We start from the raw sequence: 17,145 nt of genomic DNA on the forward strand, positions 1-17,145 counted from the left end.
AAAAGAATCGGACTGGTAGTTATTAAGAAGTTAAAAATGTTCCAATTGTTAACGCACGATGGACGAAACCAATTGCAATAGGTCATCGGAGTTTACTAAGGTGACCTAAAAAAATCGGATGCTGGTTGTAAAAAAATCACCCAGTAGGGTCAGGGGTTGAAACATAGCCTAGGATAGGTCGGGGAAACCAGAACCACACAATTATTATTTTTTTTACGCCAGATCTATCCCCCCCCTTTTCTTCGATGGCTATTTACTCAACAAGGTAAAACATTCTCCCACGAAATATTACAACGAACACGCGAGAATTTTCGTCATCAGACTGGTAATATAAGTATAGCACACATTCAAACCTTTACACAGTACCCGTATAAAAATAAAAACAAAAGCAGTAAAAATATCATTTTAATATTTAATTGTTTGTTAAGTGGTCAGAGAAAATGAACACAGGTATATATAAAAAAAAAATAAAAAATGAAATTTTGTAGACTCAATTGACAATTTTAGGACTTGCTTTGAATTTCAAAACAGTTCACAAGTAATCATTACAATATGAAAAAATAAATTTCTGAAAATTATCTAAGAAAATAATGCTACTTTTTCTACCATGATTAAATTTTTTTTTTAAAAACCCAGAGGATCCTTAACAATTTATGCACTATATTTTTGTCAAATGAACTGGAAAATATTGATACAAGTTTTTACCTTTGATATTCAGTATGACAAAAATCCCCATTGTATATTTGTGAATCTATAGCAGACCCCATCCTCAAGAATCCTTGACCTTGAATCTCCAGCAGTTCTCAATTTGTGGACAGACACTGACTACAAATCTAATACCCCCCCCCCCCCCCTTTAGAAATGAACATAACTAACAATGTAATGGTAACTAACAAGTGTACCTAAGTATACATCCTCATGTCAGGAATTGATGAACAACATTTGGAAACAGACTTTCCTAATAGAATTGTACAATATATCAACAAATGGAATGCAAAAGATACAGACTTTGATTACTAGTATATCATAAATCTTACATATAAGTTGAAATGAATTATACATGTACAAAAAAACTCTGGATTTCAGTGGTAAATAAGGTGATTAATAAGTGGGTATACAGCAGCACTAAATGTACCGATAAAACCTGAATAAATGAATTATCTAATACACTATTCAAAGATCACAGTAAATGAATACCCTTTGTACAACTACAATTAAATACATTATTAACAATTTACATTGTCTTTTATATAAACTAAGTACAACTTGAAAATAATTTAAACTATATCATCTTATATATATACATCTTTGTACTATGTGTAGATAACATGACACTCGATACTGTGTTGCATGATACTCAATCTGCGATACGACATGCATCAAGCAAAAGACTCGATTAATGAGCTGAATGGCGGCAATACCGTGATGTGAACTCAGATCATCCAAAGCAACTGTAGAAATCATAGTAAAACAAATCTATCTCTGTGACAAAAATAGATGGCTGCCAATTTCCGTCCCATTGCACTAATATATTACACAACGCTATGGTTGCTGATTACCTAAGATAATGGAATGCAGTACAAGACATATATGAAAATATCAGGTTAATGGTTTTAAACAATGATGATATTTACAAGAATGAAGCATATGCTAAAATTTGTAAGAAAGCCGTATAACGGTGATGGAATTCGTGTACTTCACGGAATTTTTTATAGATATATACAAATGTATATGCTAGTGTTCTCTCTTTCTACACAACAACATACAATAAGGCTTCCATGTAATTATTCTTCATTATTCCCGACAGAATGACTATCATTATTTGGAAGAAAGAGTTGTTTGCCTTACCTCAAACTTGTAAATTTACGGGGGCCTACATTTACCCCTAATGACATACACATCTGGTTTCATTCATTCCTCTGGACATCGGATGTAATAGTATGAGTAACCATAAAAACAAAATATGAGCAAATACCTACCGTGTTTGCAATACGCGTAATGGTAAATCTAATATCAATCAATTTATATCCAAATTCGTGAGTCTATTATGATTTCCAGTAAAGAAAAAGTCTAGTAGTGGCGATCTACAACTTACCACATAAAAAGAACTTTGTTCTACAACTTAACTCATGAAATGAACACATAAAAAATACAAGTCTCGCCGAGTTCACTTACCGGCTACATAAAGAAAACAGTTTGATTGAAAATTTATTTATCACAATGAAAAAAAAGAGGAATGTTTCTTTAACTTGTAAACTGTAAATCTGGTAACAAAAATAAGCACAACCTAAATACAATTTCAATATGTAAAATGTACCTGTATATCATGTGATTTTTAATATCTGGGACAAATAAACTATGGAAAACTTAAAACATAAATACATATCTTATATATAACATCTCAACACATAATAAAATATTCAGCAATAAACAGGGAACTGTGCTTGGTCCTCAATCACGCAGATATCTAAACAAAAGGTAACCTTAAGCATTCAACATCCAGTAACCATAGTAACTGTATCAAGACAATACCATAAATCTGGAATTTTTTGAAATGTTTGCGAAATTGGGACAATATACAGCTTTATCTTTATTTATAAAATTTTGCAGATTATCACTTCGTTGCTGATAGACATGATTAGTATTTTTAAAATTAATTTTTTGCAAATTCAATAGATCGAAATATTGCAAAAATATTATCTACATGCTGTACATGGAAAAAATAACAAGATTTGCAGTATCTAAATATCACTTAAGGTTGGAGGTAACTGCATAAACAAAAACAAAACACAGACAAAATTTAAAAAAATATCATCTCTAAAGATCTGACAAAATCAATGTGGATTTCAAAACAATGAAACTCGTGTCATAAATGCTAAAATTACAATGCTTGGGATAAACTTTTCTCATCGAAGAATACATCTAGTTCCATGTGTGTTACTAAAACAATGAGATGGACATGATTTGCAGATAGACATCCAAACATGATTTATTATTTGATATTGCAACACCATGTATTTCCCAACATACAGTATTCAAAAACTTAAAACATGGCAAACCTACACATTCAAGAAAGTTCTTAACTACACTTCACTAGCCTGAACAGCAACATTAGATATATTCTGTGACTTGATGATCAGAAGAGATACTCCCCTTTTTCCTGTTGGACTTTTACAATGCAGTTTCCATTCAGGTGTTTCTCCAAGTTCTTGGCTGTTACAAAGCCCTCCCCACAGTAACTGCACTCATTTCTGGATTTCAACATGTGGATCTGGGATTTCATGTGGCGGTTCAGGTCAGATTGTGTCACACCTTTGTAATTACAAACCTTGCAGCAGAATTCTCGGATACCTATAATAATTCAAGTACTGATAAATCATGCTGATAAAGGATTCTTGAAACTCCTCCAATATGAAAGACAACTCTGACATATTTAATAAACCACCAACATCTATAAAATGATCCATGTTCAAGACTGATTGCTATCAAGTTTTGAATGGAATAGTTTAAAAATAGCTAGCAATTTATTCACAGTTAAGACATCCAACTGCTAAAGAAATAATTCAAATGAATTCAATGCAGACAGCTTTATATTTATGTAAGTCAAAGAACCAAAGGACTTTCAGTGTAACCTGTCTAATCTGACATGCACTGGGGGACAACTCTTGTCGGATTACACAGTATGTCAGAATAAACAGTGTAACCTGTCTAATCTGACATGCACTGGGGGACAACTCTTGTCGGATTACACAGTATGTCAGAATAAACAGTGTAACCTGTCTAATCTGACATGCACTGGGGGACAACTCTTGTCGGATTACACAGTATGTCAGAATAAACAGTGTAACCTGTCTAATCTGACATGCACTGGGGGACAACTCTTGTCGGATTACACAGTATGTCAGAATAAACAGTGTAACCTGTCTAATCTGACATGCACTGGGGGACAACTCTTATTGGATTACACAGTATGTCAGAATAAACAGTGTAACCTGTCTAATCTGACATGCACTGGGGGACAACTCTTGTCCGAACACAGCGTGTCAGAATAAGCAGTGTAAAAACAATGTGAAATAAAATAAGGGTTGGAATGCCCAGCAATGCGGATTACAAAGGTGTCGGATTAGACAGTTTTCAATTTCACTGTACAAAAATGACAGTGTATTTCAATTTATCAGCTTACCTAATACAAGTTATCATATGTCTCCTGCATTATTTACTCATAATATAGTATATACTAACCCTGATGTCTCATCATATGAACTTTCAATTGGCTGTTAGTCCTCGCATAATATTCACAATATTTGCATTTGTAGGGACGGATATCTGTAATTGGAAAATGATGCATTCACATGTAAATTTTTGGCAAATTAAGATACACCATTATTAGAAAACTTGCAAGTCAGAGGGAGTCCTACTATGACTATATTAATATAATTCAATTTTACTTGTAACACATAATTTCATTGGCTGAGCATGCTGAAAAATTTTGTTTATATTGTATAAAAGGAACTTGGTATAGGAACACACCCCCTTGACAACCAAGATGGCACTATTTTTTCTTTTCTAATTTTTACATTGCACCAAGGAGCACTGTTATGTTGACGGGCCTTTGAATCCTGTGGGGATCCGGGTTAGAATAGGTCCTCAGTACCCCTTGCTTGTTGTAAGAGTTGACTATATAGCCTAGGGCGGTCCTTCAGATGAGACCGCATAAACTGAGGTCCCGTGTCACAGCAGGTGTGGCACGATAAAGATCCCTCCTTGCTCAAAGGCCGTAAACACCAAGCATAGGCCTAAATTTTGCAGCCTTTTACTGATAATGGTGATGTCTCCATATGAGTGAAAGATTCTCGAGATGGACGTTTAACAATATACAATCACTCAAACTATGAAATTGAAAATCAACGGAATTAAACGTGCACAATAAAATACTGTATTGTCTGACAATTCTCCCCAATTATTTTCAAACAAAGCGTATAGTCTTTGTTTACAAGTAAAGTTACATAAAGCATAACCTACGCATATCTTATCAAAATTGCTTACAAAGTCCACCATACGTTTTCAAATTTGATAATTAAATAATACATGCTCCAATATGCGCAGAACCAAGATGGCTTCCTCCACGATCGTGTGGTGCAATCAATTTCTATAAATTTACTGTTTATGAAATAAAATAATGTTTGAATCTTTTAGTGTTTAAACTAAATTATAAGGAATGAATTTAATTTAATTTTATTTCATACGATGTAAATTGGTTTGGGACAGCTTACATTTTTTATAAACCGCAAAATAAACCGCTTTGTTGTAACCGCTTTGTGGTTTATAAGCATTTGCAAACCAACTTATATCGTATGAGATAAAAAAGAAATCAAATCCATTCCTAAAAATAAAAAAATTCTAAGTTCTATAACTCTGTAATGAGTAAATTAACTGATAAATCTGAAAATCAATAGGGGTGTTCCTCTTCCTAATCAAAGCATTACCTTTAAATGCTAAGAAAATCTTCTCAATTAATCTCAAGTTAATGCACATCATAGAAAGTGCTATTACATGCATCTTTTTAAAAAGTCAATTGCAAGAGGTCTTCTCCTGCCTAGTCAAATCATCAGTATTTATCCCTGCTCTACATGACTATACATTTTCATTTTCTCTTACAGATGTGTGATTGTAGAGCCTTTTTTGGGGGTTGAAAATTGGTTAATTTTTGCCCCACCCCCAAGGCTCAGATGGGGTGGGATGCAGTCCCAAAATTTACAATTTTATGTCCCTCTTGTCCCAAAGATGCTTTATATCAAATTTGAAGAAAATTGGAAGGGTAGTAAAAAAAAAAAGTTCAATCGATAAAGCACAATGACAGATGCAGACCAATAGAAATAGGTCGCCCAAGTGTCCCCCGCCATGAGTGTCACGATAAATAATATTTTGTAAATTGTTTCATGCATTCATAACCATGCATTCAGTTGAGCAGGAAAAGAGAAAATTTTAAAAAATTAAGTACATTTCCACAACATAACTATTTTGGTCCTGCCCTTATCCTGGGGATCATAGAAAAACACTATTTAGATAAAGGGTTCCATCTTTCTATCTATGGATTTAGTTTTGCCATCAAGATGTGCTGGAGAAAAGAGGAGGATTTTTGAAGATAATGTACATTTTCAATATTATATGATTATTTTGGCTCTGGTATAACCCCTGCCTTAGGGGTTTGACATACAAAACATACTTTTTGTAGAGGACTTAAAGCTGTTCCTCACCATGCATTCCTTCAAGATGAGTTGGGTATAGAAGAAGGTTTTTTAAAATTTGGCTATTTTTAGGAGTCCCCACCCCTCCCTCCTCCATCACTGGAGTCCCAGCAGTACAATGATTATAAAGATCACAATTTATGTTCATCTTATCCTTATCATATTTCATACCAAATTTGAAGTAAATTGGCCTAGCAGTATTTAAGAAGTTAAAAATATTCAATTGTGAAAGGACAATGCGTGTTGCACAATGGATGACAACAGACAAAAACCACTGGCAATAGGTCACCTGAGTGACTCAGATGACTTAAAAATGCTCCTCCTTTTCAAACATATTAAAAACAAGAATAAGATAATCATTTATCAAATTACAACTTTAAGACAAAAGCATGCAGTGATTATGATATTCCTACATTGTATTTCTCATCAAAAGTTGTGTGTCTTAGTACCCAGAGTCTCTTAATGGCATACCTTCATGAAAATCCATGTGTCTGTTGATATCTGAGTATGATGAGAAGTTCTTACTGCAGAAAGGACAGCTGAAGACCTGTCGTCCGTCATCCAGAGTCGTGGGTTTACAGATCTGATCTCTGTTGACGGGGGAATTCACTATGGGAAGCCTAAATGTTAAATACATCCTTTAAATGAAATAATCATGGTGTCACAAATTCTTTTAAGAACATCTTTATTGAAATTTCTCCTTTTTTTTTATTGAAGCAAATTTTGCCATCCAAGTGTTTTATGCAAATCAAATTAACCTGGAGTGAGTTCTTGAAAGGGAGGTAACTTTCCTGCCATCAGTAGTCATGTGGTGCCAGTTGAATGGATTGTTTACATCACTGGGAGACCACTGGACCTTAGGCATCCCAACCAGACCATCCCTATAATCCTCCGCCAGCTCCTCCTGGATGGAGGCATTAGGTGAAAGGTCATCAGGAAGTCGGATGGAGCTGTCACTCATATTTCCTGCAGATGAAGTAGTGGGGCTGTTGCTGCTTTTTGCATTAAGAGAAGAGGTGGTTGCCAAATCCAGAGGAACATCTGGAGATAAACTTCTGGCAACAGCATGGCCATTGGAGGATTCTGACTTGGACGTGTCATTCACTTCTGTTTTTATATTTACTGCACTGACATTGTTGTTTAATTTTGATTGTTGAAGAGCAGCTGCCGCAGCAGCTTGCAATGCGTAAATTTGGGAAAATGGAAAAGAAGGGTGCATGAACGCAGCAGCCGACGCCAAACTTGGAGGCATGAATGCTGACTGAGAGGAGGAGGAGGTCATGGTTTTAGTTAGGGAAGCTGGATTGTGGCTAGCATTGGCCAGAGCTTGAGCTATAGTTGACATTTGTCCCGATGCAAACATTGCTTGAGCAGTAGCCGGATTGGTCAAAGCCTGAGCTAAGGACGAGGGATTGGTTACATGGCCTGTTGCAGCCATAGCCTGAAGCACTTGTCCTGTTGCCAGCACAGAATGTGGGAATTGAGCATTTGGCAACAAGTGTGATGGCCAAAAGCCTGATGCGGGAAGGGCAGTTGGCAATTTATAATCTGCATCTGAAGATGCTGACGATTTTGCTGGGGATGGAGATCTTGAAGTGGAGTCATCCAGCTTGTCCATTGATTGTCTGTCTTCCTCTCTTTTAATGTTTGCTATGGGCTGGAATTCTTCCTCTGGAATTTTCTCTGTTTCTGCCACTGCCTCTGGGTCATCTTCAGTTACTGGTTTCACATCTTTCAATGGATTCACTCTGACTGGTTGTGATGCCTTTCTTTTTGATTTACTAGATATTTTGGCCAATAAGGACATCTTAGGAGCAGTTTGTATTTCAGAACTGCATAAATCATCTGTTTTGTCTTTTTCAGTTTCTTGCCAATCATTCAAACTGGATTTCATTTCTTCCACCTTTTGCTCATCCTCTGGATCACATGGTAGAACCACAGTTATTTCATCTCCAATCCCTTCATTCTTCAGTATCTCCTTTGCTCTTCTTTCTTCAACATCATGACCTTCTCTCCTATTAACAGCCTCAGACTTGTTAGTCTCTTTCCCACACTCAGATGTCTTTTTCAGTAGATGAGAAAGCAGGGAGTCACTTGCCTCCTCAGTTTTGAAATTAAATCCATCAACCAATTTCTCAGATTCAAAACTTTTAAAATCTTCCTCATGCTCCTGCTTAAAGTGTTCCCGAAGAAACTCGTAATCGGAAAACCCCTTTCCACAGTTTCTGCAGTAACAAAAATCATGGTTGCTATGCATTTTGATATGTTTTAACAGGGAAGATTCTTTGTAGAACGTCTTCTTGCAGATCATACAACCATATGAACCATTATCTTTCCTCTTGAATCTCAACACACTAAAATGTTCTGCTAATGAAGTTGCTGAAGTTAGATTTGTGGTGTGTATATAAGAGGAACAGGGATCGGAGTCTGAGGTAGATAATCCTTTATTAGTTATTACACTGGTATGGCATTTATGTAAATGTCTGTGCATCTGATATTGGAATGGAAATGATGCAGAACAGCATTTACAGTGATATGTCTTGATTTCTCTCTCAAAATGAAATGAGAGATGGAACTGTATTTTGCTGAGGTAATTGAAGAGTTTTCCACAGAGGTAACATTTATAGGCGCACACCTTCTGACCAGACGAGGATAACGTTCCATCCAGTCGTGTCATCATGACAGTTTCGCTGTCCACTTTCATATCACAAGACCCTGTGCTGAAGATTTGATGGATTTCTTTCCCAACAAGACTTCCACCTGGCTTCACCAATGTGGGGGTATTTACAGAGGGTTTGGGGGAAAATATCTTGGGATTGACAGATTCAAATGCCACATCTTTTTGTTTGAAAAGTCCTGAAGATTCATCAAGTTGAACATCACTGTCCTTGAAAGATCTGTCATCACAGCTGTAATATATCTGAGCATCACCATTTCTCATCTGCAGGGAGTTGAAAATTGGTGGATATGCCACCGAGTGGTTTGTAGAGGTGGTGGAGAACATTGCTGGGTTTGTAGTTTCTTCCTGGGACTGAGCTGAAAACTGCTGACCAGGTGGGAGTGGATTGCTACCATTAGAAGGTTTTCCTGTGCTTAATGGTATCTTTGACTGCTTTTTTAGCTTTAGGTAACGTTCTTCAAGTCCCGGACTTAGCTCGACCATGTAGCCATGGGCTGATTTTAGATGGTACATCATACTGTTCTTAGCTCGAAATGGTTTTCCACATACCTAAAATTTAAAATGTCCTATACATCTACGACTAAATGAGAAATAATTCAAACATTCTAATAATCTTGTTTCCTGTTGTCTGCAATAACAGGTACACATATTTATCAATGGCAAACTATACTACATTGACCATTTATGATTGAATGATAAATGTGTTTTATAAAGAAGTAATTTTCAATGACATTACATATCTATAGACAAAAGGCCCATGGACCCAATCACCTTTGCTCTGCTGTTCTTCTATCAGATTTCTAAAACATATTTATCCTCTTCCATCCCATGACAAATTCTGAACCTGCTTCAATATCAATATGACTATCACGATCTCAATGTTCTGAAGAAGACTTTAAAAGATTTTTTTCTCCCATGTTCATGTACTATATACATGACATAAGTGCAATTTTTAGCATGACACAACTAATAAAAATGGGTATAAATATTCAGTGAAAACTAATTTCAGCAACTTTATAATTCTAAGAAAAATTACCATTACCTACGATATGGAATATATTGTAAGCAATATTCAATTTTAGCAATCTCAACACCCTCGTTAATAATGCAAATATTAAAATTCTTGCTAAAATTTCTGCTTATACGATATCATATAAAATATAAACCTTACCAAGAGTCCATGAAAAAAATTAAATACACACTACTAGGGAATATTCTTTAAAAACCAAAGTTGTTGAGGAAACAACATCTAAAACCAGATTAATTGGAATAAAATTTTCATAATCAAGTGCTTAGAATGTGCCAAAAATTGATGGATTTTCGATTATAATAAATTATTGAAACACCACTAATATATATCCCCATGTAAAACTTTGATCCCCTATTTTGACTCCACCCTGCCCTGGTGCCATGATTTGAAAATTTTCAAATCTACACTCAATAAGGAAGCTTTCACTTTAGTTTGGTCTTTACTGGTCCAGTGGTTCTTGAGAATAAGATTTTTAAAAGATGCCATTGTATTTTCTTAATTATCTCCCAATTGAAAAGGATATGCCCCTTCATTTTAACAATTTTTAATCCCCTTTCTCCAAGGTAGATTTATGGCAAGTTTAGATGAAATTGGTCCTGTGGTTCTGGAGAAGAAATGTGTGAAGTTTACAGACAGATGGACAGACATCCAGACGGATCCCTGACAAAGGTGATCAGAAAAACTCACTTGGCTCATGTGAGCTAATAAGACTGTCATGAAATGGAGTAAAGTTTGAAAAGTTGCATGTCTGGTTTTGCTTACCTCACACTTAAATGGCCTTTCACCTGTGTGTGACATCATGTGCCTCTTTAGATCACTTGGCTTCATGCACACCTTCTTGCATATTTCACAGACCCGTTTCTTGCTATTTTCCACAACTACACCATTCACTAGGAATGGAAGGCTGTTATCCAGATTCTCTCTCACCACGCCAACTCCATGCTCATTCTCAAACTTCCTACGTTTCTTGTCAACTTCCTGAATTACAGACTCATCTACAAGTTCTCCCGCTTCCATCTTTCTCTTGCGTATGTCTGGGTATCTGGCAGCTACACTTTTGTGTTCTATTCCATGCACTGAAAACTGGTGATACAGCAGTGTTCTTTTAGCATTGAAAGCTTTACTGCAAACCTGAAAAAATGGCAAGAATTTTTGTGTGTGTAAGAGTTACTCCCCTTTATTGGTTTTAGTTGTGGAGGGAAAAAATTGTAACTGCTGAATAGACCAGCACATTTTGATAGTTCCAATAAAAGTAAGGCAGTTTAGATGAAAAATTTATACCTACAGGGATTTTTTTTTACCCTTGAATCCAGTTTGGGAAAAATAGCAATGTTTGATTGAAATTGGGAAATTTGTTTAAGAAAAACAAGCAAAAAGGTAACCATTTCGAGCATTGGGAATGGGGCCGAATTTCAGCCCTCTACAGAACCTAAAAAAATCCCTGACCTAGTCAATCTTTTTCAAGCTGTTATATGTCTTGAAGAATTTGGGAAGACAGTTGAATGTCATTCGGATTAACACAGGAGATCTGTTCTAACATTTAATTCAATGCTTTATCCATTTTCCTGTGTGTTTCTGTAGAGATTTTAGTATTGCAGAGGATCTTCTAAATTAAATGTAATTGAACATGATGTGTTAGTTCAAAAGTTAAGAAAAGTTAAGACCTGGAGCTAGGTCAAAGCCTGGGTCAGGAGAATTAGAGAGACAGACAGGAAATTATAACTGCCTCCTATCTTCTATCGTAAGAAATCGTATATCATATATAATATACACATGCACTTGGTAAATGTGCATAAAACTATTAATTCGTTATTTCAACTTTATCTAATACATCTTTGATTCCTTACTAAACACAGGAAAGGTCGTTCTCCAGTATGTGTCCTTAGGTGTGCCTTCAGTTCAGCATCAGTTGTCTTCAAAACACCACAAAATTCACATTTAAACATTCCATTCTCCACCTCGAAGTGTGCTCCCTCCTGGAATGGATCTTCACTCATGTCCTGATCGTCACTGCGGGATAACCTGCTGGTGTTAGAGGACTCGTTATGGTAGTCCTCCATCTCAGTGTTGCTGTAATCTTCATCACTCCCAGGATCACAGCTGATCCCATCCGACATGTCCTCCTCCAATAATTCCTCTTTAATCCCATTCTGTATTAGAGAATTTTTACACTCTGCTTCCGTTACAACTGCCATTTTATTGTCCACTGACACACTTTTGGATATCTTGTGTTCTGGAGGATTTCTGAGCTCCTCTTCCCTGCTCGATCTACTGTCATCATCATCCCCCACTGATGGAGCAGACTTCATACTGCTTTCGCCATTTTCAAAGTCCTCCACCATCTTTCCATTTTTCTCGGAGTCCTTGGCTTTCTCAGCAGAATTCTTCCTGTTAGGTGATGAGCGCTCCAGTTTCTTTACGACTTTACTCTTTCCTGTTCGTGTTTGGATGATGTTTCCATTGTCGTCTGCCACCACTGTTTTTGCTGATTTTCTTTGTCTGGAGCCGCCAGGTGGAAGACTTTCATCATCTATAAAAAAGCCAAGACCATTTTTTAATCAAATATTTCGCTAATCTCTAACAAAAACTTCAGCCCTCAAACATTCACATATATATTATATACAGTCAATTGGAAAAATTTAAAGTGAAATTGGACTCCTGACCAGAGAATGTCTTTATGCATGCATAATTTAAAAGTTTGCATGTAATGGCTGAACAAAACCATTTACAGTCTATGTATAAAATTTTTTACTGTTTAAATTGTTACATGGGAGCTGTTCAAACCTGGTTTGAAAACCTCAATGTCTCTCTGGTATCTGTTATATCATAAACCCTTTGATAAAATGACATAACACAATAATCCTCCAAGCCTTACATAATGTTGTCTTACATGTGTGCTAGACCCTTCTTGGTGGTGCCACCTGAAACAATAGTATCAGCTTACTCCCAATTACATTTATAAACCTGTGTCATCTTACAAACCTTGAAAATTTCCACACGAAAATGCTTACATACAAAGTCTACCCATAAAACTCACTGAATGACTGGGGAGAAAATAAACACAAATCTAATGCATTTAAGTAATTGGCTATTCTCAGGTAGATAGATGGTACAGGGTTCTATTAGCTTGAGGTTACAGTTCTATACAGGCACATGTTGGGGGGAATTAATTGGGTCCAGTCATGCATGTCCCAAGAGCAGCCATGTAGAACACCTGGAGGGTTTATCCAGCATGCATAAACACATTGACTGAACACACATACCAAGTCTATTGACAGGTATGAAAACGTGTGATTTAGCAGGGCATTTTAACAAATACCTGTAATTATTTCAGCAGTCATGCTCAGGGTCTACGGAAGGGGGAATAATGAAACATTCGTGTACTCGGCTGTTAATTGACTGTCACACTAAAACAATATTTCAAAATCCAAGAAATAGTATGTCCAAAACTGAGTTATAAACAATTCAACAGCTTTTTCTTTCTTTTTTTAAATCAGAATCTTCTCAGTATGTTAAAAACTAAACATTGAATGTTTTTCATAATTGTCCACTCTCACAAGTTGTATATAAATATGTGTATATATATATACACATGCGCATACTTTATATATGTGTAAATATATATAATCTCTCTTTAATTATTCCCATATTTTCTGAAATTCCCATATAGAACCCCAATTTGACCTACCCACAGGATTATGCTCTTTTCCCTTTAACTGAGAATTACGTAATCGTCCACTTCAATGTCCACACAATACAGATTATACAATGTCCACTCAACTGTCCAGTGGTATGTTGACACAGGGGTTACCTGGATTGCGTAATTTGAGAAACATCCAAGAACCTTGGCTTGATAAGGCAGAATTAGATTTCATCATATATATTTCAACCCTTTTCCACTTAAATCAAAATGTTTTAGACAATAATTAGCTAATAACTACTATAAGCATGTAGGTACATGCACAACAGCCTCTCTTCTCCATAGCAATTGTTCATTGAACTATTCTTAGTTTAAATACCACAGGTACACATGTTTATATCTTTAAAAAAAAATCTACTTCCTGTACAAATCAACTCATTCAATAAATAAGTGATACATTTGGTACTAATATACCCTGATGAATATGAAATTTTCCTTATAAATACATGTATTATCCCTCATACAAGATCATTGAATAAAAGCGGCACCAGCAAAGGGAGTTGTATCATATTATCTATTAAAAAAATGACTTGAAAGTTACCATAAAAAAAAAAGGAGAAAAGTTAAACAGCTACTAAAATATGTTTTAATATTTCATTAGCAACGATATCATCTATTAATCAATAGTACAGAGGAACTGAGAACTCGGAGGATCTTGTGCTGCGCGTGATCCAGTACAAACATGGACTATGTGTGTGTTGTCTTGAAACTACAAATTCATTCTTAGGTATATGTTAAGACATATATCCTTTATCTTTTAAACTTGTCTGAAGCAGTTGATGCATGTGACTAGGTATCAGGTTGTCCTGTTAACAGAGTAGGGCAGAACCATGTAATAAATAGTTTTAAAACGTGCATTGATTTCGAGCTGTCATGCATGGTGAAACTCAGTTGTGGGCATTCCTGCATGCAAAACAAACACGATATAAATGAAACACTTAAATACAGGCGAGTTCCTACTACCCGAAGGTCACCACTCGGTAATGCATTTTTGGCAAAGTATTTATTCTTAACCATGCATGACCTGCCTTTGAAATCAGCTTGCTCTGGGGTATGTGCATGCTAAGATGTGACCGTACATGAGGCATTTCAACAATAGATGTTTTCCTGTACCTTATTTATTCAAGACTGGTCAAGTTTGAAAGTATAAAAACCAACCAAAAATATTGGCAATGTGCTGGTACATCTTCTCCTTAAACATGGTTATGTACTAATACAAAATTAAATAAGTTTTAAAATTGTAAATCTTCAGTTTTGTAAATGAATGTAAATATGAAAGTTTCACTTTCTCTGAGGTTAGATTAATATCCAAAAAAAAAAAAAAGAATTGAAATTGACATATGGGAAGGGGAAAGGGGTGAGCTTAAACACTTTAAAGTCAGCAATGACTATCTGTACAACAGTATTTTTACAACACATTCTTAGTTGGTTCAAGCAAGGTTTTCCCTATTTAGACTATCATATACATATATCACACATGAAATACACATACAAACGTCTAAAACTGTTACTGAATCTTTACTAACATTCTACAGTACTTAAGGTAGGGTTACCCCTTGTGAACTCTCAGTGACACGAGATCAATCACACTATGATCATTATGTAAATCAACCCATTACTAGTGTGCCTGTCTCAATCCTAGGGTTTCCTTACCAGATACAACAAATGTCAAATTATCTACCCTGAGAGACAGCATTTTTAACTAATAAGGCGAATTCAAATTTAGTATTGTAAATTAGGAAGGTATATATACATGAATAAAATTTCAATATTACAAACACACACACAAAGCATGACAATAATGAAACTGTACATTTAGGGGCTTAGTATTGAAATCAAATTCCATACTGAAGAAAATAGATTCACTAACAGTGATATGTCATTTAATACCAATATTATTACAATAATATTATTACAATGTAAAACTGCATATCCCATAACGAAAGAAGGTTCATTTCAACTGACCCCTGAAAACAATTTTTAAAGCAATAAAATCTATAAAAATTGAGGAGATTTTGCTTCATTGATACTAAGGTCTACTAAACAGGTTGGGAACACTTCCCCTATAGCGAGATATTCTCGCTAAAACGCGATTATCCCTCTTTAGCGAGAAATAAACATTACCATAAACAGGTGTTTTGGCGTCTTTATTGAAAATAATGGCAAATCCTGTGCAACGCTGAATAAGTGCGACACGCACTCAACATGATGCGAATTGTTTCTATGAAATTGACAACATAGTAATGAAATTGCATATCAAAGTTGCTGCGTAAGAGGGAAGCAGTCTGAAATCCAATACACATCGTGAGTGTTTTTGTTTTGATTCATATATTTGCAGAAGTATCAGACATTTTAGCACTTTTTCTTTTTTTCACGTGAATCACGAAAAGATGTACTCCGCGGGTGTTTTTCTCTGTTGTACGCAATATATTTATTCTCGCTAGAGAGGGATAATCGCGTTTTAGCGAGAATATATCGCTATAGGGGAAGTGTTCCCAACCTGCTAAATGGATCACAGGTGAAAATTGTTGATATTATACAATCTTATTAATTAAATTTAAAAAAATAATATATTCATTATTGTACATAAAACACATTTCTAGAATTGCAAGGATTTGTTTCATTAGGCATTAGACTTTCTGAATGTTTTGTGTTGCCACCAGAACCCTGACATACCAATGTAATAGATCTAGTGAGTAAACCCTGGAATAGATTTCCTGGAGGTACACATCTATTAATGGTCATGCTGTGTAGGGAGGGGGTGGGTGGGGTGGGAAATATTTTACACAGGCCATATACATGTTGTCAACTTAATCAACCCTCAGGCCAAACTTGTTAGAATAAAGTGAAAGTACATTAGATCTTCACGAAGGTAATTTAATGCGTTATCAAAGAGTGGACAATCAAATGCACGTTCATTGAGAGAACGTGACCATCTCTATCACAAACCCTACACAGGTAAATATGACCTGACCCAGTTTGGTTGTCAACATGTGATCTAATGAAATGGAATTAAGAAATTTTATTTCCATGTACGAGATATTGTTTACACAGAAAATTCGTCTGCTATTGTGTACAAACAAACATGCTGAGCGCGAACTAGAAAGTCGTACATCATACACTTATAATGTATCATGTGGACAGTTTCAGTGTTTGTGCTAGATTATCGAAATTCCTGCAACAATCCTTGTAAATTGAAAAATCGACTGCAAAAAAATCGATGCACTGACATACGCGCACGCGTAAAGTAAATATGAATTGTACCAATTTAATTTATATACTTACCACTTAGATGGCTTGGTTTCTGTTGCTTCCTTTTCGAAAATTTCGGCATTTCCTCGGCTTCATTGAAAACCGAGTCCGAGAGCTGTCGAAATTAAAATTTACGCACGAACGATTCGTCCACCTTTACGACACAGCTCCTCTCATACAGTCGTCTATCTATAACCTAATGCATGCTGGGACTGACCTCTGGCACGTGTGCACG

At 35.7% G+C, this 17,145-nt stretch overlaps 1 protein-coding gene across 2 annotated transcripts; it reads right to left on the reverse strand.

The window, feature by feature from the left end:
* Positions 1-398: 398 nt before the first annotated feature.
* On the reverse strand, positions 399-17,130 carry LOC125683082 (uncharacterized). Of its 2 annotated transcripts, none has more exons than XM_048923841.2 (7): positions 16,944-17,130; positions 11,806-12,488; positions 10,721-11,089; positions 7,007-9,477; positions 6,720-6,868; positions 4,243-4,326; positions 399-3,351 (listed from the first exon to the last, which is right to left on the reverse strand). In XM_048923841.2, exons 1-7 carry the CDS (start codon positions 16,990-16,992, stop codon positions 3,137-3,139), a joined length of 4,020 nt encoding a protein of 1,339 aa, XP_048779798.2. In that variant the 5' UTR covers positions 16,993-17,130; the 3' UTR covers positions 399-3,136. The 2 variants fall into 2 exon arrangements, with proteins under 2 accessions (XP_048779798.2, XP_048779799.2); XM_048923842.2 differs by lacking the exon at positions 16,944-17,130 and adding an exon at positions 13,647-15,648.
* Positions 17,131-17,145: the final 15 nt, after the last annotated feature.

The sequence above is a fragment of the Ostrea edulis genome, chromosome 6 (assembly GCF_947568905.1).
Source record: "Ostrea edulis chromosome 6, xbOstEdul1.1, whole genome shotgun sequence".
In the NCBI taxonomy this organism is placed as follows: domain Eukaryota; kingdom Metazoa; phylum Mollusca; class Bivalvia; order Ostreida; family Ostreidae; genus Ostrea; species Ostrea edulis.

What these genes read in the sequence shown, in the direction of transcription:
- LOC125683082 (XM_048923841.2), bottom strand. Translation starts at nt 16,992, where the DNA reads ATGCCGAAATTTTCGAAAAGGAAGCAACAGAAACCAAGCCATCTAAGT. An exon ending in GAAACCAAGCCATCTAAGTG is followed by an intron (nt 12,489 to 16,943) that starts GTAAGTATATAA and finishes GCTTTTTTATAG; the next exon opens with ATGATGAAAGTCTTCCACCT. An exon ending in CTTTCAAGAACTCACTCCAG is followed by an intron (nt 6,869 to 7,006) that starts GTTAATTTGATT and finishes TTTAACATTTAG; the next exon opens with GCTTCCCATAGTGAATTCCC.